This window comes from Pan paniscus, chromosome X (genome assembly GCF_029289425.2).
Source record: "Pan paniscus chromosome X, NHGRI_mPanPan1-v2.0_pri, whole genome shotgun sequence".
NCBI lineage: Eukaryota > Metazoa > Chordata > Mammalia > Primates > Hominidae > Pan > Pan paniscus.
The window spans coordinates 139,190,705-139,211,078 of record NC_073272.2 but is presented as its reverse complement, the minus strand read 5'-3'; the positions used below and the strand labels follow the sequence as shown (position 1 = coordinate 139,211,078).

General features: G+C 36.6%; 1 protein-coding gene across 4 annotated transcripts in view; it reads left to right on the top strand.

The window, feature by feature from the left end:
• The window catches only part of ATP11C (ATPase phospholipid transporting 11C), a 205,913-nt gene that overhangs the window by 172,461 nt on the left and 13,078 nt on the right, over positions 1 to 20,374 (top strand). For all 4 annotated transcript variants that reach the window (XM_034950760.3, XM_055106120.2, XM_034950757.3 and 1 more), the window contains 5 exons: positions 2,058 to 2,117; positions 9,696 to 9,823; positions 13,966 to 14,101; positions 16,202 to 16,267; positions 18,700 to 18,803. In XM_034950760.3, the coding sequence (XP_034806651.1) occupies positions 2,058 to 2,117; positions 9,696 to 9,823; positions 13,966 to 14,101; positions 16,202 to 16,267; positions 18,700 to 18,803 (494 nt within the window). The remainder of the gene's footprint in view (positions 1 to 2,057; positions 2,118 to 9,695; positions 9,824 to 13,965; positions 14,102 to 16,201; positions 16,268 to 18,699; positions 18,804 to 20,374) is intronic.

The following is a 20,374-nucleotide window of genomic DNA, read 5'->3' as shown; positions in this document are numbered from 1 at the left end:
AGGCTTATTTTGCCTCTTTTGAGTTTTGGCCTGCAATTTAAGCAACTGCCACCAGATGGAAGGAATGCTCTGTTAAGGAGAACAAAACAAGCGTTAAAATGGCAAATGTTGACCAGTGGTTATTTATGTAGATGATATCCTCTGTCTTCGTTAGTATCTCTAGGCCCATTATCATCTTGGTTACTGACTCAGCAGTATTTCTTTTTTATTACTATCTTTTGTGCCAAGAGGATTTCTAAAATTTTCAACTCTATTTGGCTGAGCTGAGAAGTCTTTCCATCCTCTCGCCATTGCATCTTCAAATTGTTATTGCCCACTCCTGGAGTACTTCAGTGACAGGTCTTCCTGCCTTCTGTTTCTCCATTTAATCCTCCTTACATAATTCAACTAGATTAGTGTTTAAAGAATGCCACTTTTCAACTTGTCCCTTAGAACCTTTACTCTCCACCGTCTCAGCTTTAGTCTGGCTTTTAATGCACCCCACAGTGTGACCCTGTCTTACCATATAAGTTTAAAATATATACATTCTTGCCTTGGTTCCTGCCATCAACATGTCCTATTCATCTTTATTCATAGTTCGAGTTCTAAGTTCTTTATTCAATCAGTGAACAAATATATTTTAAATGTGTTACCATGTGCCAAGGCCTGTTTTAGGTGCTTGAGGATACACCATGGAATAAGACAGGCAGTGTCCCTTTTCTCATGAGACTTACATTGTGGTGGGTGAGGTAGATACCTGCTCTCCCTTCTCAATGAAGCATCCCCATGATCCCCACTGAGCTCTACCTGCTTCAACCTCAGAACACTTATTTTTTTCATAAACTGTGACTCTAGGAATACTATGGACTATATTTTGCATTGTACCAGAACTGATAATGTATAAATGAGTGTTGCTTTTCCAGGTGATGACCTTGGGAGCTCTGACTCATGCTGCAGGGGCGATTCAAAACATGTTGAGCTCATTTCTTTAGAAACATCCTCCAGAGCCAGTAGTACATTGATCGAAATATCCTCAGCTGTGGTAGATGTTCATCTTTTGAGGTTGCATTTGATTTTTAAAAACAGTCTCAAGTCTCCTAGAGCTAATTCTGGAGAATTAGCTGACAGAAGGGAGGAGACTGGTTTTCTGGCATGACTGGAAAGTGGGCTCTTGAAGGGGCTTCTTGAAGAGAAGTTCAGAGACATCATGACCAAGTAACAGTAAAAAAGCTCACAGCCTGCTTTGAAGGATAGCACTTATTTGAAAATTCTAGTGCTGGTAGTTTTGCTTAAAGACATTACTTTCAGTATTTTATAATCACACTTAGTAGCTTTTACTACCTTATGAATTCCCAGCTTGTGTTTCTTTTCTGCTTGTCTTTTTAGTATTTCTCAAATTAAATAATAAGTCCCTTAGGACAGTGGTCCCCAACCTTTTTGGCACCAGAGACCTCGGGCCCTAATGCTCACTTGCCTGCCACTCACCTCCTGCTGTGCAGCCTCGGGGGAGGGGCGGGGGAGCCCTGACTTAGGAAAAAGAAGTTGACTCTTTTTTTGTTATCATCTGTGTGCCACCTTTGTGTGTAGTAGATGCTCAGTAATGATATGTTGATTGTTTGATGAGGTAGTAATAAAGGCATTAAAGCGTTAGTTGATATTGTTAGTGTCAACATAATCTATAATAATTTCCCAACTATTTATTGGCATTAATTGACTTTAAATGTACACTTACAGCATTGTCAGTCTACTATATGATTTGCAAATCTAATTGGTGTTAAAGATACAGTATCATTAGGTGTTCATATTGGAGGAGCTCATTTCCTGGAAGAAGGACAGCAACAGATTCTCATAAAGTAAATAAGATCCTCTTCTGCCTTGATAGGGCAAAAGTTGGCCTTAATATGAATTAATCATTATTTTAGTTGTTTCCTTATGTCTGTGGAATAGAGGTTTATTGCATTCTGACATTAGAAGGATTTAGGAATAATTATAAACTATTTGGAATATAGTTTCCCATTTTAGTTTAGCAAGTTGATTAAGTGAAAATGTTAATCCTTGTCTTAATTTTTTTTTTTCAGAACCTTTGTTTCATTTTGCCACAGTTTTTGTACCAGTTCTTCTGTGGATTCTCACAACAGGTTTGTTTCTCAAGTTATTCGTTATAATGTAGTTTACATTTGCTGTTAATAAATTACCCTTATATATTAGATTTCTAGAGATTAGAGATGTATGTACAAAGTAAAATGATCTCTTGGTTTTGACAACAGCAAATATTTATGTCTTTGCTTTTCTAGTTTTCTTATTGTTACCTTCATTTTGAAATGCTTTTGGTACATCCTGTTGGAGTTGTGATAACATTAAAAAGAGTATTTTGAATTTTTTCTTTTTATCAATGTATAAAAAGTGTTTCATAATTCTAAAATGTTATAGTTTAATATTTCATCAAATGGAATCTCCCAACTTTGCAGGCTCTCAGGTTAGTTTTATAGAAAAGCATTAATCTTTAAGCTAGCCAAGAACCTGTGATTCCTAGAGAAAGCTTTGGATTACGTAAAGCAGCTATAGATGTTTTGCCTTCTATTGTTTTCTGAACATGTATTACATAAGGAATATGCTATGTATTAACTTGATACATAAGTGGTAGGATGGCGAGGCATCTTTGTTTTAAAAACTGAAATGGATTTGGCATTGCTTCTAGTGGGAGGTATAGCGAAATACAGGAGCTATAGTACTCAGTGACTCAGAAATTTTATAATTAATCTATGAGAAGTTCAGTGATTTTGCCAAACTGAGCTACCACATTGCCATAGGTGTTAAGTTTCTAAATTTCAAAGGCAAGCTTTATATATGCTTCTGTGAATACAAAGTACACTTATGAATACACTTATGTATTCTTCTTGGGTCCTCCTGGTAGGAAGTGATTTTTTCCTAATTCTTTGGCAGTATTTTTTTTTTTTTTTTCTTTGTACTTTTAGGTTCAGGAGTGCATGTGCAGGTTTATATAGGTAAACTCATGCCACAGGAGTTTGGTGTTCAGTTTATTTTGTCACCCAGGTAAAAAGTATAGTACCTGATAGGTAGCTTTTTGATCCTCTCCCTCCTCTCACTCTCCACCCTGAAGTAGACTCCAGTGTCTGTTGTTCCCTTCTTTGTGTCCATATGTTCTCATTGTTTAGCTCCCACTTATAAGTTAGAATATGCTGTATTTGGTTTTCTGTTTCTGTGTTAGTTTGCTTAGGATGATGGCTTCCAGCTCCATCCGTGTTGCTGCAAATGACATGATCTTATTTTTTATGGTTGCATAGTATTTAATGGTATATATGTACCACATTTTCTTTATCCAGTCTACCATTGATGGGAATTTAGGTTGATTACATATCTTTGATATTATGAAGAATGCTGCAGTAAACGTGTATATGTGTCTTTATGGTAGAATAATTTATATTCCTTTGGGTATATACCCAGTAATGGGATTGCTGGGTTGAATGGTAATTCTGCTTTAAGGTCTTTGAGGAATCATCACACTGCTCTCCACAATGGCTAAACTAATTTACATTCTCACCAGCATTCTGCAAGTGTTCCCTTTTCTCTGCAACCTTGCCAGCATCTGTTACTTTTTTGACTTTTTAATAATAGCCATTCTGACTGGTGTGAGATGGTATCTCGTTTTTGTTTTGATTTGCATTTCTCTAATGATTAGTGATGTTGAGCGTTTTTTCATATGCTTGTTGGCTGCGTGTATGTCTTTTGAAAAGTGTCTGTTCGTGTCCTTTGCCCACTTTTTAATGGGGTGGTTTGATTTTTGCTTATAAATTTATGTAAGTTCCTTACAGATGCTGGATATTACATATTTGTCACATTCATCATTTGTAAATATTTTCTCCCATTTCGTAGGTTGTCAATTTACTCTGTTGATAGTCATCTTCTTGTATGCAGAAATTCTTTATTTAATTAGGTAACATTTGTCAGTTTTTGTTTTTGTTGCTATTGCTTTCAGCATCTTTGCGATGAAATCTTTGCCAGCTCCTGTGTCCAGACTGGTATATCCTAGGTTATCTTCCAGGGTGGTTATAGTTTTAGGTTTTACATTTAAGTCTTTAATCCATCTTGAGTTGATTTTTGTATATGGCATAAGAAACGGGTCCAGTTTCAATCTTCTGCATGTGGCTAGCAAGTTATCCTAGTGCCATTTATTGAATAGGGATTCTTTTCCCCATTGCTTGTTTCTGTCAGCTATGTTGAAGATCACATGGTCATAGATATGTGGCCTTTTTTCCGGGCTCTCTATTCTGTTCCATTGGTCTGTTTTTGTATCAGTACCATGCTGTTTTGGTTACTGTAGCCTGTAGTATAGTTTGAAGTCAGGTATTGTAATGCCTCCAGCTTTGTTCATTTTGCTTAGGATTGCCTTGGCTATTTGGGCTCTTTTTTGGTGCCATATGAATATTAAAATATTTATTTCTAATTCTGTGAAGAATGTAATTAGTAGTTTGATAGGAATAGCATTGAACTTGTAAATTGCTTGGGGCAATATGACCATTTTAACAATATTGATTCTTCCTATCCAAGAGCATGGAATGTTTTTCCATTTGTTTGTGTCATCTCTGATTTCTTTGAGCAGTGTTTTGCAATTTTCATTGTAAAGATCTTTCACCTCACTGGTTAGCTGTATTTCTAGGCATTTCATTATTTTTGTGGCTGTTGTGAATGGGATTGTGTTACTGATTTGGCTCTCAGCTTGGATGTTGTTGGTGTATAGGATTGCTACTGATTTTTGTACATTGATTTCGTATCCTGAAACTTTGCTGAAGTCTGCAAACAGGGATAGTTTGACTTCCTGTCTTCCTATTTGGATGCCTTTTATTTCTTTCTCTTGCCTGATTGCTTTGGCTAGGACTTCCAGTACTATGTTAAATAGGAGTGGTGAGAGAGGGCATCCTAGTCTTCTGGTTTTTGAGGGAATGCTTCCAGCTTTTGATTGTTAAGTGTGATGTTGGCTATGGGTTTTTCTTAGATGGCTCTTATTATTTTGAAGAATGTTCTTTCAGTGCCTCGTTTGTTGAGAGTTTTTAACATGATGGATTTTATTGAAAGCCTTTTCTGCATCTATTGAGATGATCATGTGGTTTTTGTTTTTAGTTCTGTTTATGTGATAAATCACATTTATTGATTTGCAGATATTGAACCAACCTTGCATTCTAGTGATAAAGCCTGCCTGATCATGGTGGATTAGGTTTGTGATGTGCTGCTGGTTTCAGTTTGCTAGTATTTTGTTGAGTATTTTTGCATCTATCTTCATCAAGGATATTGGCCTGAAGTTTTCTTTTTGTTGTTGTTGTTGTTGTGTCTGTGCCAAGGTTTCCGTGTCAGAATGATGCTGGCCTGATAGAATGATTTAGGGAGGAGTCCCTCCTCCTCAATTTTTTTGGAATAGTTTCAGTAGGAATGCTACAGATCTTCCTTATACATCTGGTAGAATTTGGCTGTGACTCCATCTGGTCCTGAGCTTTTTTTTTGGTTGGTATACTTTTTATTACCTTTCAGTTTTTGAAGTCATTATTGGTCTTTTCAGGGATTCAGGAAATCTCTGGTTTTCTGACTGGTTCAGTCTTGGGAGGTTGTATATGTCCAGAAATTTAACCATTTCTTATAGGTTTTCTAGTTTGTATGCATAGAAATGTTCATAGTAGTCTCTCAGGGTTTTTGTATTTCTGTTGTATCTGTAGTATCATCTGCTTTGTCATTTCTGATTGTGTTTATTTGAATTTTCTCTTTTTTTTCTGTATTAGTCCAGCTAATGGTCTATGTATATTATTAAATTTTTTCAAATAACCATCTCCTGGATTTCTTGGTCTTTTGTGTGGTTTTTTTGCATCTCAGTTTCCCTCAGTTCAGCTCTGATTTGGGTTATTTCTTGTTTTCTTCTAGCTTTGGGGTTGGTTTGCTCTTGTTTCTGTAGTTCCTCTAGTTGTGATGTTGGGTTGTTAATTTGACCTCTTTCTGACTTCTTTCTTTGGTTTCCTTTTCTTCTTCTTTTCTTCCCTTTCCATTTCCCTTTCTTTTCTTTCTTTTTCTCTTGCTCTGTCACCCAGGCTGGAATGCAGTGGTGTGATCTCGGCTCACTGCCACCTCCACCTCCTGGGTTCAGGTGATTTCTCCTGCCTCAGCCTCCCAAGTAGCTGAGATTACAGGTGCCTGTCACCACACCTGGCTAATTTTTGTATTTTATTAGAGACAGGGTTTCAGCATGTTGGTCAGGCCGGTCTTGAACTCCTGACCTCAGATGATCTGCCTGTGTTGGCCTCCCAAATTGCTGGGATTACAGGCTTCAGCCACTGTGCCCGGCCCTCTTTTTAACGCGGGTGTTTAGTGCTATAAATTTCCCTCTTAACACTTCCTTAGCTGTGTCCCAGAGATTCTGGTATGTTGTATCTTTGTTCTTCATTAGTTTTAAAGAAATTCTTGATTTTTGCCTTAATTTCATTATTTACCCAAAAATCATTCAGGAGCAGGTTGTTTAATTTCCATGTTGTTGTATGGTTTTGAGTGATTTTCTTAGTATTCATTTCTATTTTTATCACACTGTGGTTTGAGAGTATGGTTAGTATGATTTTTGTTTTTTTGAATTTGCTGTGGATTGTTATGTCCAATTGTGTGGTCGATTTTAGAGTATGTGCCATGTGGTGATAAGAGGAATGTATATTCTGTTGTTTTGGGGGTAGAGAGTTCTGTAGATGTCTGTTAGGTCCATTTGGTCACATGTTGAATTCAGGGCCTGAATATCTTTGTTAATTTTTGGCCTCAGTGATCTGTCTCATACTGCCAGTAGGGTGTTGAAGTCTCTTTGGCAGTATTTTTAAGAGAATGCATTCTTCTCAATGGGAATGACTGTTCTCTTTCTCTTGAATTTGCCTTTTTACTATTTGGTATGCTGTCTCTTACATCAGTGCCATGTCATTAGCCCAGTAGTGCCAGTTAAGCAGATAATCTTTCATTATAAATTAAGCATCTTGCAGTTTTTGGAAGTGCCATCAACCTTCTTGTATTCAAAATTAATAGTATTAGAGAGTTTCGTAAGTTCTGATCAATCTGTTTTTCTTGAACATTCAAATTGCTATTGAGCAAAATGTTGCTAATTCCTTACTTTCTTGGATGGATGCAAGTATTAAAAGTATATTTGAAATTCTCTTAACTAATGTGTAGCAGTGTGCTAAAGGTAAGTTGGCTTGTTCTGGTGGAAATATTGTTTTCATTTTGAAAGGAGTCTGTTGCTTTATTATCCTTTTAAAATATGTTTACCAAGCACAAATTTTAGGGGGAAAAGGACTCATTCCTTATAAAGCCAGCTGAGATTTAAACCGTGGATTGTCTTCAGTCTTCTTAGATTACCTTAACTGCTTATGGTTCCATAGGAGTTGATGTTTGGCTCCTTCCGTTGCTCAACTGGTAGGTTCATTCATTTGGCAACTATTTCTTGATTGCCTACTTTGTGCCAGGCTAAGTGCTGAGAATATTGCAGTGATCAAAATAAACTTCCTTGCCCCCATGAAACTTGCAGTGTGTTAGTGATAGGGTGAAAGACAACAATCAAATATATTATGTTGGGTACTGATACATGCTATGATGGAAAAAAGAAAGCATAATAAAGGGATAGAGTGTGACTGGGAGAGAGAGCGCTGCCGTTTTAGACATCTGAAAAGGTCTCTCTGATGAGGTGACATTTGGGCAGAGACCTGGAGGTACGGGAAGGAATAACGTCGACATCTTAAAGGAAAAGTGTACCAGGTAAAAGGAAGGTAAAAGAGTACCAGGAGAGCTCAGGAGGTAATGTGATGTGCAAAATCTTTATTTTTGATTTTGGTTTTGTGCTAGTGCTGAATGTAGCAACCTTTATTGCAAATATCTTTGGAGTACCTTTGAGTAGTCAGCCTTTTTCAGTCCAGAAGCACATTAGGCATTCTCTGGAACTTGCGAGGAGGACTATGAAGAATGTAGAAATGGACCAGGATTCAGATTCTTTACACAAAAAGCTTCCCTTTCTTTAGCAAAACTAGGATACTAAATGTCTTTTTTTTTTTTTAATGAAAAGGAAACATTGTAACAGGTTTCATAAAAAAGCAGTATTATCAACTTTTATCTGTTTGTTTTGGGGATATTCTGTCTCTTCTAATTATGTACCTAAGAATTACAATTATCTGTCATGTGATTTTAAAGTACCATAGTGAAACAAAAGTAGATTGATGCTTCTTTTGTTTGAATGAAATTCAAGACTAAATTACACACCAATCAATCTGAGTTGTATTTTTTTTTAATTTACTCATTAGTGAAAATGAGTAGTTTCCAAAGAAAATGTGGTGTTATATGCCACGGACTAGTCCTCTCCTTTGAAAATAAAAAGGAATGCAACACTTTTTTTTGTACTTTTTAATTCAGTGGAATATCTTTGCTGAGCTTAAATCTTTGTTTATAGAAAGTACGTTGGAAGTGTCTCTTAACTTCATGGAGAATGTTGCATCCATTATCATTTGCTTTGTCTCTCCTGCCAGCCAGAGTTGTAGTCCCCTCCTCTGGGTTTCCCCAGCTCCCTGTGTACCTCTCATTCTGCCTCTCCATCTAGAATTTGAACTCCCTGGTGGATAGGGGAGGAATCGTCTCTGTCCCTAGTACTTGTCATTTAGTAGGCACTCAGTAAATGTTCTGAAGTCAACTAGTGAACTAACTAATGCACCATTCAAGTAATTCCCAGCCTTTTGTAATTATCTTTAGTAGCCATTGATTGAAAATACATTATTTTGTTAATTTGTGTCATAGTTTAATGCATTTTATTAAGGGGCATTTATACATGTGAAAAATACATATGAGTATGGGGAATTATTTATTCAGGCCACAGAAAATGTTTGTATGACAATCTTTAGCACTGTGTAGATAAATACTGATGTAAATGCTTTCATCAGAATGAGGTTCATAGAATACTTTAAATTTTTTCAATAAAGGAAGATTTATAATATCAGAGCAGGCCTTTATAAATGTTATAGCTTCCGATCTGTCCTCATTCATTTATTCATCTAGTGTTTATTGATTGTTTTTGTATGTCAAGTTCTGTTATAGGAGCTCAAGATTGTCCAAGTTCTCCAGTCAAAGACCCCCATGAACACACTTGTAGTTGATCAAATTAGGTTTATTACTCAGTTCAGGAAGGAAGAACACATGCCATGAGGAACTGTGGGACTTCTCAGGAAGAGGATGTTAGAAAAGACTTACACAATTTGGACTTGAAAATACTAACCAAAAATATGTAAAATATTAACCAAAACATTTGTGACACAGGCTGGCTGCTGCCTGTATTTAGTTTCTCTGAGGATTCCTCACTTATACTTAATGGTCTTTGCTGAAGTAACTCCTGAATAGCTAGTTTTAGCTACTAAGCAATCTTGAAAAGTTGTTCATGTCTATTAGAAATGCAGCTTATAGCATGTAAACATTCTGAATAAGATTCTGTTAAAGGGGAGGTGTATTAATGTGACACATCACAATATGTTAGTTTCTTTTTTATAGTTACTAGGCAGTGACCTTATTTACAGATTCCTTTGCCACTACCAAAAGCATGTAAAAAAATTTCTTATTTTAGCTAGTAAGTTTTTCACATACATAAATATCATCTTGTAGATGATTGTTACATGAAATTTCTTTCTTTCCTCTGTTGTTTTTCATTTTAGCCATTGTATGATGCTGCTTACCTTACAATGTACAATATCTGCTTCACATCCTTGCCCATCCTGGCCTATAGTCTACTGGAACAGCACATCAACATTGACAGTCTGACCTCAGATCCCCGATTGTATATGTAAGTTAAATATATAGTTAAACCCCCCTAAGACTTTCAATGTTGTGATTTTCATTTTATCTGCAGATGGGAAGAACACAGAACTGTGCACTTGGTTTGTGGTATGATTATATGGTTCTGTTTGGAATTTTTAGCTATTGAAAGCAGACTGCTCAACAGGAAAATGACATATTTCCTAGGTGTGGGTTCTGTACTTGAATATATGTGAAACATTTAGTTCAGAGTCACTAATTCCTAAAACTTGAACCTATATTGTCATAGTGTTCTAGTGTCTCATGGGAAGACATGATATTTTAACTGCAAAGAAAAAAAGCATACACAAAGATCTTCTGTAGTTTAGAATATTGATTCCTACTTGTTGTAGATTGAACTGATGAAATTATATTACCCTTTCTCATGTAAACTGCACCCATAGCATTAGCCGCCCCACACCCCACCTTTGTTAGCCCCATTCTAAAACTGTTGAAGAAAATAATGGACTCATAAGCCATTGTATTCATTTTGTGTCAGTTGAAAATGGATGCTTTTCTCTGTGGATGGGGGACTTGGCACTAGCCCCAGTTGTTTAACTTATGATTTAATTGGATTTTTAGAATTGTAGCCTACAGCTAAGGATAAAGATATTAATTTATAGCAGATTGTAAGCATTGCTAAATAGTAGGTAGCAAGTGCAATAGAGAGGTTTGGATGGTTTATTTGTATGAAATGAAGATACACAAATTTAAGGGATTTTTTTTTAACCAGCATGACTCATAAAATTTACATTTAGCAATTGTTAGAATTATACAGTTGTGAAATTTATCATTTTAAAGGTCTTTATTAAGGAAAATTTCAGACATACATAAAAGTAGAGAGAATGCTATTATATAATGAATGAATGTAAATAGTTGTTGAACCACTCAGCTTGTCCTAACCACTCAGCTTCAACAACTCTCAATTCCTTGACATTCCTATTCCACTGATAACCCCGTCTGCTCTATCACAGGCTTATTTTGAAGTAAATCTCAAAAACAGTTATTTCATTATGCATCTCTTAAAGACAAGGATTTTTAAAAATAATAATACCCTATCACTTGTCCTTAATATCAAATAGTCAATGGTCACATTTCTCCAGTTGACTCATTTCTTTTCATAGCATGCTTATTTGAATCAGGATCTAAAGAAGGTCCACACATTGCAATTGGTTTATATACTTTCTGAGTCTCTTTTAATGTTTAGGTTAACCTTGCAATTTATTTGTGGACAAAACCAGATTATTTATGTTGTAAAATTTCTCCCAGTCTAGAGTTTGCTGATTGCGTCTTCATGGTGTTTACATGTTCTGCTGATCCTATATTTGTTGTAAATGCATAATTAGATGTAGAGGAGAATCATTAGAACTTTGGTAGAAATCTTACAAGCATCAGCTCCTACTACACTCTTTTTGAAAATAAGGAACCAGGGCACAGGGTACAACCAGATGCAAAATGAAGATCAGAATTCAACCCTCTTGCCAGTGCTTTTTCCAGCAAGCCAGTGGTTTTAAAACATTGTTTTAACTATAGTTGTTTCCAGACAACTTCTAAAGTGAAGCCCGATAGTGCAGTTGCTCTGGTTGAAATGGGGTTTGAGGAGTAGTAGGCAGAATTCCTCCCATTCCGTCCCACCAAGAGCTCAGACTAACACCTGGGCTGAAAGCCTCTGCTACTTACCAGGTGACCTTACCCAGGTTACTGCAATGTGCCTCAGTTTCACCTTCAGTAATATATGGGCAACAGTAGCACCTAATCACAATGGTTTTGTGAGGAGTAAATGAGCCACTATGTATTAAAGAACTTAAAAAAAATAGTGCCTGACAAGTTTTCAAGCAACGATAGCTATTAATCTTATTATTATTCTAACACCCTCCTCCAGCCTTCAGAGCTGTGCTGAACACTTGCATAAATTAAGAATGTCAAAAATCTGCAAAAAGCTGTTGAGTACAAAATATCATAAGGGTTTCCATAAGGTTTTAGTGACTGTGCTAGGTGTAGGTCATGATTTATTGAATTTTGCGTAGACTTGCCACATCTGATGCAAAAATAAAGGCCATGGCATACCTATTGCCGAGCCCAAAGTGCAGCTTTCCTTTTTGATCTCATACTTGCAAGTCGTGAATGCCTGCTCTGACAAGACACTGCTCTTGGCCTGTCACCAGACTGTAGATAGTTTCATTACTCTGACTGTTCTTTTGTGAACATGAGGCCCTGGTCTTCCTATATGGCTCTCTGTACAGTATGCCAATTAATATTATCAGTGGCGTTATGTAGTGTATTATAGATTTTACCTTTGGTGATTTAGTGACTTGGGTATTACCAAACACTTGGATGTGAGACGACATAATTGGATGTTTTTATATTTTTAAGAGAAATGTAAGAAATAAACTAGTTTTTCTATAGAGGGAACAGGTGTAATTTGTTTCTTCTACAGCTTTAAAAGGCAAAAGAAAGGGTTCTGGTATACCTGCTGCCTACCATAATATGGAGGTGCTCAGGCCTTTGCTGCTCATCAACCTCTCCCCAGATCTTGATTCTCTCTCATGCTGTCCTTCATGTTGATTGCCCCATTCTGAGTTTTTGACAGCCTCTTTATTCGAATGCAGCTAGAAAGCCTGACCTGTAATTCAACATATCATGCTGCTCCTGCTCTTTTCCCCCACTGAATGTGATATAATTCCCATCGATGGTCTGTAAAGACAGGAACTACTTCCTGCTTTTGCCCTTTCTTCCCCAGCCCAAGTCAGTGACTGTCAAAAGCCACATTGGCTGGCAGTTGTTGGGCACTGCCTGCAAGGATCTTTACGGAGGTGCCTTACCTGTGGTTCCTAGTTGCCTTGGAAACATGACTTACTGGCTATAGGGAGAGCTTGTTTCTGGGAAGCAGCTACCTCATTCTGCCATTTTTCTAGGACAGAGAGCATACCCTGAGTTTCAGATCGCTGCATGTACCTGGAAACCCTAGTAGGTAGAAGTTGCATAATTGCCATGTGCACGAAGGCCCACAGTACTCAATACCAACTGAACAAGGATCAGTTGCATTTATATTACAAAGGTGTTTCTTACTTGATACAGCCCAGTGACATTCTTGGTAGTATTAGCGACAAGTATGTTATTTGAGTAATTAGATATCATTTATTAAATGTTAAGAGCAATTTGAAATAGAATCCAAAAGAAACACATGCACCAACCCATCTTTTTCTGCAGCTCTGCTCCATTAGAATTGGTAGCCTTATTTAGCGTTCTGACTTAGGCTGAGAAGGTTGTGCTATTTTTGACAGATTTAAACTTAATCTATCCACCTCCCATTTATCAAAGTATCATTATACAACTGCAAACATGTTATTTGACTTGATGGAAAAATATAAAGGGCACCGTAAGACCTAAAAAAAGGTGAAATTTCCAGGAGTAAATCTTGACTAAAATAAATATTGTAATTGTTCTTGGAAAGCTTGGTAGCTTGGTTGAGAGCATATGCTCTGAAGTCAAGTCAATCCAGGACTGTATATTAGCTCAGTCTGTTACCAAGTGAACTTTGGCACGGCTGCTACACTAGTGGTTCCCAGACTATACTGCACATTGAAATCAACTGGTGGGCTTTAAAAATATCCTGACCTCCAGGTTATACCTTATGCCAATTAAATCAGAATAAAGATGGCAGCCAGGCATTAGTAGTTTTTAATGATCCTCAGGGGATTCCAAAGTGCATCAAAGTTTGGGTACCATTGTGTTACACCTTTCTGAGGCTCCTTATTATTAGCAAATGTGAGTGGTAGTAATACCTATCTCATGTTTTTATGTGGATAAAAATAATGTCTGTAAAACTGTGAACCCAGTTCCTGGTATATAAGTACCATTAAATGGAAGCGAATTATTATTGATGTTATTGTTGTCAGTGACCAAAAATTTGGAAGAGTTTAGAGAGTTTACTCCAGTGGCTGAGTCAGGAGATGATTGCATGAAGGTCAGCCTTCGGCTCAGTCTGACCCTTTACCAAAAATCTGTCAGGCCATTAAGGGTAGCCCCCTTCATTATAACAGGGTCAAATTCCACGCCCACCTTTGACATTTCACTGTATGTTTAAATGAAAAGTTTCACTAATGGTTTTTTCCCCCCATTTCTCAATAGGAAAATTTCTGGCAATGCCATGCTACAGTTGGGCCCCTTCTTATATTGGACATTTCTGGCTGCCTTTGAAGGGACAGTGTTCTTCTTTGGGACTTACTTTCTTTTTCAGACTGCATCCCTAGAAGAAAATGGAAAGGTAAAAAGAACCTGTCATTACATCTTTTGGTATTATAAGCATGGCTTGTCTTTTTCCCATAGGCACTGGATTTGTCATATACATACTCTAGCTGTAATCATTTTACAAACTTTTTCTGAAGATACGGTAGTTAGTTCTCACAGCTTCTTTAGAACAATAAAAGTGAAATAAGAAATCACTTTCTGTGTGCATGGCTAACTAGAGAGCTTATGTGCAAACTTTCTGGAACCTTAACTTGGCTGTAATTTTTACTAGATGAACAGAGTTCTTGGGACTTCAGACTCCTGCTCTTTGATGTGAGAAGGGTTTTTCCCATTTTAAAGTAAAGCCTGGCCGCATTCAGTTTTTACTCATAGTGGCCTTCCATGCTTGGAGCTGAAGCGGGTAGCTGCCATATCTTTGGAGTGTTGGCCCAATATGTGAAGAGAGGAATTCTCTTCTCTCCCTCCTCTTCCCAATGGAAGCACAGTATTCTGCAGAAAGGCTACTCTGGTCCTGCCAGTGTCTTCCCAGAACATGACTATCTCATTCAGCAGTTGCACTGGGGTAATTTTGCCCTGGCTGTACTCTAGGAGAAAATTACTGATGGCAGGGACAGCTGAGGCCTTTTTCTGCAGCCACACAATAGGAAAACAAAAACACTACCTTGCATACTGCTTTCACTAAGTTCTCCTTTGCTATTTCTGAGATTCTTCTTTTATGGTCATTCATTCTTTATAATCATAATGTGAAGGAAAGCTAAGGTTCAAAAAGAATTTACTGAGGATACTATGTCTGGAACCTGGTAACACCTGTTACAGAAGTAATAGGTTCAGTGAATTTGAATGGTACTTTAAAATTAGGCACTACAGTCAAACCTCTCTAATTTGGACTAACAAAAATCAGTTTAGTATGAATCCATGAAAATTATTAATCATAAAGTACTTGTTGGGGAAACACAGATCTGCTTTAAAGTAGTCACATGTAGAACTTGCCAAAGAGAATGTCCTGCTAAATCCTGTGAGTACTTGGGAAAATCACATCAGTTTCCCAGGTCAGCTTTGCCCATCAGTAAGAAGAATGGATTTGATTTTATGATTTCCTGGCCTCTTCAGATTTATAACTGATTGTGCGACTTTCACTTTGTATTTTAGTTTTATTTGGCAGACAGATTTTATGTAGCTGGCTACTGCTTAAAAGGAGTTTGCTCCAAAGTAGGCAGATACTCTCCTATAGTCGATGTGATTCATTTGCTCAGCAAACTTTCCAGGTGGTGCATGAGAGCATCAATTCAGCGTCTGTTTAATTCATTACCCATTTTGAGTTCATAAAGTCCAAATTAATAAGGTTTTACTGTATATGTCACCATCCCTCTAAATGTTTGCTGAAATTACAGTAAGTGTATGAATTACTTTTAGCAACAAAACATAACACTCATGTATGATTTGAGTGAATCCTTTTTTTTGCTTCTATTAACCTTAATTTTTGTTTTTATTTTTTTGAAAAAACCTTTTACATCTCATTTTCTGTTTTAATGTTACGCATTCAGATCTTGGCAGCATTTGGTAAGCATATGTGCCATTCATTGCCATCATTTGGATTTATACATGGTATCTGCTTTTTTTTTTGATGTGCACATGCTGATAGCTCTTGTATTTACAGCCAAAAAAATTAGACTCATTTAAAAAATGTGAATCCATTTCTCTATAAATTAGTGCTCATTTGAGAGGTTTAGTTCTATATTATAGGAAAATCCCATATCAAATTCTTTAGAGACATGAATCATCCAAATGACTTGTTTTGATGAACATTGCTGTTAGTAGAGTAGTTGCCTTCTTTGGCCTTTATCACAGCAGTGAGTTCCCTCTTCAGTGCTGCATGGAGTAATAGAAATAAACCCTACCAGCCACAGGTGTGGTGTACCTTTTTGTGAAAATTGGATCACAGGAAAATCTGGCATTGTGGCCTGATCTTACTGACTAGCTGTTTCCCTAAACAATTCATACAAAAATATTTGGCACTTACACACAGGATTCAACTTGGCTTTAATTTTTTAAATGAAAAAATACTAAGATAATACTTGTATATACATGGTACATGTAATTATTAAATGTTTTTCAGGTATACGGAAACTGGACTTTTGGAACCATTGTTTTTACAGTCTTAGTATTCACTGTAACCCTGAAGGTTAGATTTTTACTTATTCATGTATTTTTTAATACTGTTTTTGTAATACTTTCTTGTCTTATCCTAATATACCATTTTTTTGTCTCCTTTATTTCTTGTTATGGGTTGTTATTCAAGTGTTTGCCTTAATACTTACTAAAATGTGTATGGTACTAGGGATTTGGGTATTTGTATACTATTTTTTGATGAGTTTTTTCCCCAGTATATCGTAATCCTCTTTATTTTGTTTTACTTAAAAAAATTCAAACACCATACTTATGTCGAAAATCTGTTTCTTCTTTATTGCTGTTTTTAAGGCGTTATGATAAGTGGCATATAAACAGGCTGTGAGTGAGAGAGAGAGCGAGAGAGAGAGAGAGAGTGTGTCTGTGTGTGTGATTATGTTAAGTATTTGAATCTTCTAAAAATTATACTTCTGTTTAAGAACCCCAGGCCTAAAACAGGTATATATGAGCAAGATAATATGTGAAAAAGAGCTTGGTAGTAGTGAAATCTTATAAAATGTTTTCATCACTGATGGCCAGGTTGGTGGCTCATGCCTATAATCCCAGCACTTTGGGAGACCAAGGTGGGCAGATCGCTTGAGCCCAGGAGTTCAAGACCAGCCTGGGCAACCTAGCAAGACCCTGTCTCTATTTTTATATATATATATATTTTTTTTTAATTTAAAAATAAATATAAAAAAATAAAAATATATAAAATGTATTCATCATTAAAATTTACCCATGTTAGTGATAAAGTGCCTAAGAATATAATGCAGGTAAACAAAAGGGAGGTAATTTTGGCAAAATCATTGGCATTGACATGCAGCCATGTGATAATGCTGTGAAGCCTCACAGAATGCTACCCTTGAGGCCCATGATTTGGGAATCTCTTATAGTTGAAAGCATAATCAAATTATTTTTGTCATTCCAATAATAAACACCTCACATGGGTTCCATGAGTAAATACCTTTAAATGAATTCTGGCATGCCCAGGGGTTAGAAGCAGAATTCAGAAGTATAATTGTCAAAGGATCTCTCTTACCTTTCCCTCTAAATTTTTGTTCCTGGTTTATTTCTTATACCAGATAGAGCTAACATATGTTTGCTTTATTCATCTATTTCAGTAACATTTTAGGACCTTAAAAGGACATTACAATTCATCTCAGTATAGCCACTTACTAGCTGTGTGTCCTTCGGCAAGTAACTTTACCTCTCTGTGCCTCACTTTCCTCTTCTATAAAATCGAGATAGAAGTAGCACCTACCCTTTTTGAGGACTCAATTAGTGAATAAAGCACTTAGGATGGTGCTCATTTCAATATATGCTAGTTTTCGGTTTTTATTATGTCTCACAGTATCACAATTTGAAATGGACACCTCCCCCCTCCTTTTTTCCCCTGGCCTTGCATATAGCCACAGGGCTTCCAAATGGCCTTCACAGTGTTTTTCAAGTGTATCTCAAAGACTTCCACTCCCTCCTCTTTGGATTAATATTAGTATTATCTTTGGATTCATATTAGTATTTTCCTTAGCAACCAGAAGAATAGCAATTCAAGACTGAGCTACATTAATAATGTTATCAACATCCTGTTTATAAATGAGAAACTATAACAGAGAGCTGATGACCATGGTGTCACAGCAAGTAACAAAACTGAGACCCCATCTCCTCTATAAAAATTAACTGCTCTGGATATTAGCTCATGTGACCCAGAAGTTTTAAGCAAGCGAAATAGTCCATACTTTTGTTTTTAGATCACATTTGAAAACCCCAGATACCACAATCTGAAAACATGATTGGTCCTGGCAGAAACATGAAGAGATTAAAATCTAACTGAATATTTTATTAATTTAATGGACTAGATACAGGTTTTGCAATTGGAAAGATACACTACATAGTCAAACCCATGATTCATTGCTACATGATGTTAGATGTATAGAGCCTTTGCATTTAGTGACTCCCGTCTGTTGTGTTTGAGCTTTCACGACACCTTTGAAAGTTTTGTAGTTTGTCTGCCCTTCCTAGCTACCCCTTCCCTCTCCTACTTCTTTTCAGCTTATCTGCCCCCACCAGCTAGGTCTCCTTTTGCCATCATCTTCCTGGCTGCCATTGCCTGAGGACTTGGGGCCTGGGCCTCCTAGATATTACCATTACTTCATTCCTTGCCCATTCCCCAGTACTGAGATATCTGCAGCCCTACACCTACTAGCTACTTAGCCTGATCACACCTCCAGCCTGTACGCCAGTTTAGAGGCCTTAGGGCAGAGCTCAGCTTTCTCACCCTTGTTCTTTGAAAAACCCGGATTCTGTTTAGTTCCCCTCTTCTCTGGATCCCTGGCCCAAGCTAGATCCTTTCATAGGTATCATTGTGTACTAGTTACCAGATACTATAGCGTATTGCCTGGTGCGATTCGTAACCGTCATGAAATCTTTTGTGTTGTATCTTTTCAGCTTGCCTTGGATACCCGATTCTGGACGTGGATAAATCACTTTGTGATTTGGGGTTCTTTAGCCTTCTATGTATTTTTCTCATTCTTCTGGGGAGGAATTATTTGGTAAGCAATTGTACATGTGTGAGCAATATGTAAATAGCAAAGTAGATACATGTGTATGTACACTATATATGTAAGCATTCATTATACTTTAAAAATTTTAATTATATAAGGTGGCACGTCTTTAATATTAATGGCCTGAAGGTTATTTGTTAGCTGGTAGTGCTACTAATTTCAGGTAAGATTTTAAATACACGTATATAGACTGCACAAATCACTCAGAAGACCTCCCTTTGGTAGCTTCTGTCTGTTTGAAGGTGTTGTAAACATCTCTCTAGTGAAACTATAGTTTTCAGCACAACCTCTCGTGATTTTCAGAGGAAATACTCATCCTGTGAAGTTTCTACCTGATATATTGACCAACAGATACATTATTGTCCATTTGGACCCTTATTTTCTCTTGATAGTATATAACCATGATTCATGTTACTACAGGTGTGCTCAGGGTATAGGATATATACAACTTAATAATTCAGAGGGTTGTATTTTGAAATTGCCATCTTACTGTTTTGGTGGAGGAGGGAAGATGTAGAAAGGCAGACTCTGCAGCTTGTCTTTAAAGTTCATTTAGTTCATCTTGGTTCAATAGATAGATGTTTGTTCAGAATCAGTTTTGTGCTTGAGACTCTATGGGTTAGAGAGATGACTAGACTGTACTCAAGGAGAATAGAGTCCAGTGAGGGACACATAAGCTGTGATTGGGAGAGTTACATATTTGCATCTCCTTTCTTTACTCCCAAAAACATATATTTTATTTTTAAATGTCAGAGTTGTTTTTTTTAGTGAATGGCTTCCCCTGACAAGGATGCCAGCAGCAGAGAGCATGGCTAGAGCAAGCCATAGTGTAAGATTTCAGGAGTACATATTTTCATTGCTTTGAGCAAAATCTTACATACAAAATGATTCTATTTTATCACAGAGATGTGAGGCTTATGTTTATGTCCCTTGAGTCTTAATTAGAAGAAACTCTATTTTGAAAAGCTTTTTAAAAATAAAAACCTTAAGAAATAAAAATATGAGAAACCTAATCATTTAAGGAAGTACCAGCTTTAAAAAGTATAATTACAGCATATATTTGGTACCTCTATAGGTAATTGAGAGCAATGAAGCTGGAAGAAGTCTCTATTTTCTTTAATAATATAACAAATAAATCAAAGTTGATTAAGAACATACCATATACAATTGTATGTCTGCCCAGAGTACCATAATTCTATGAATCTATGTAATCAGCATCTGAACTAATTATGCAAAATTTCTACAAAAATAAAATGTTTCCAGCGAACTCATTTCCAACCCTTTCTACAGACTATTCCTTATTGATGAAAATAAATCCAGTAAATGATTATGGTATTGTCACACCTGTTTATTCATTAGTGCTACTAAAAATGAAATGTTAATCTATTTTTTATTTTATTGCCTGAAGTATTATCATTAAGTAGAGTTGAGCCACTGCATGAATATAAACTTATAAAGCAACCAGTAAAATGTGACTAGAAACAATGTGAAACTTCAGCTGAATGTGGTCACAACTGATGTCTCTGGACATGTTTTACCCTGAGGCATTGAGTCACACC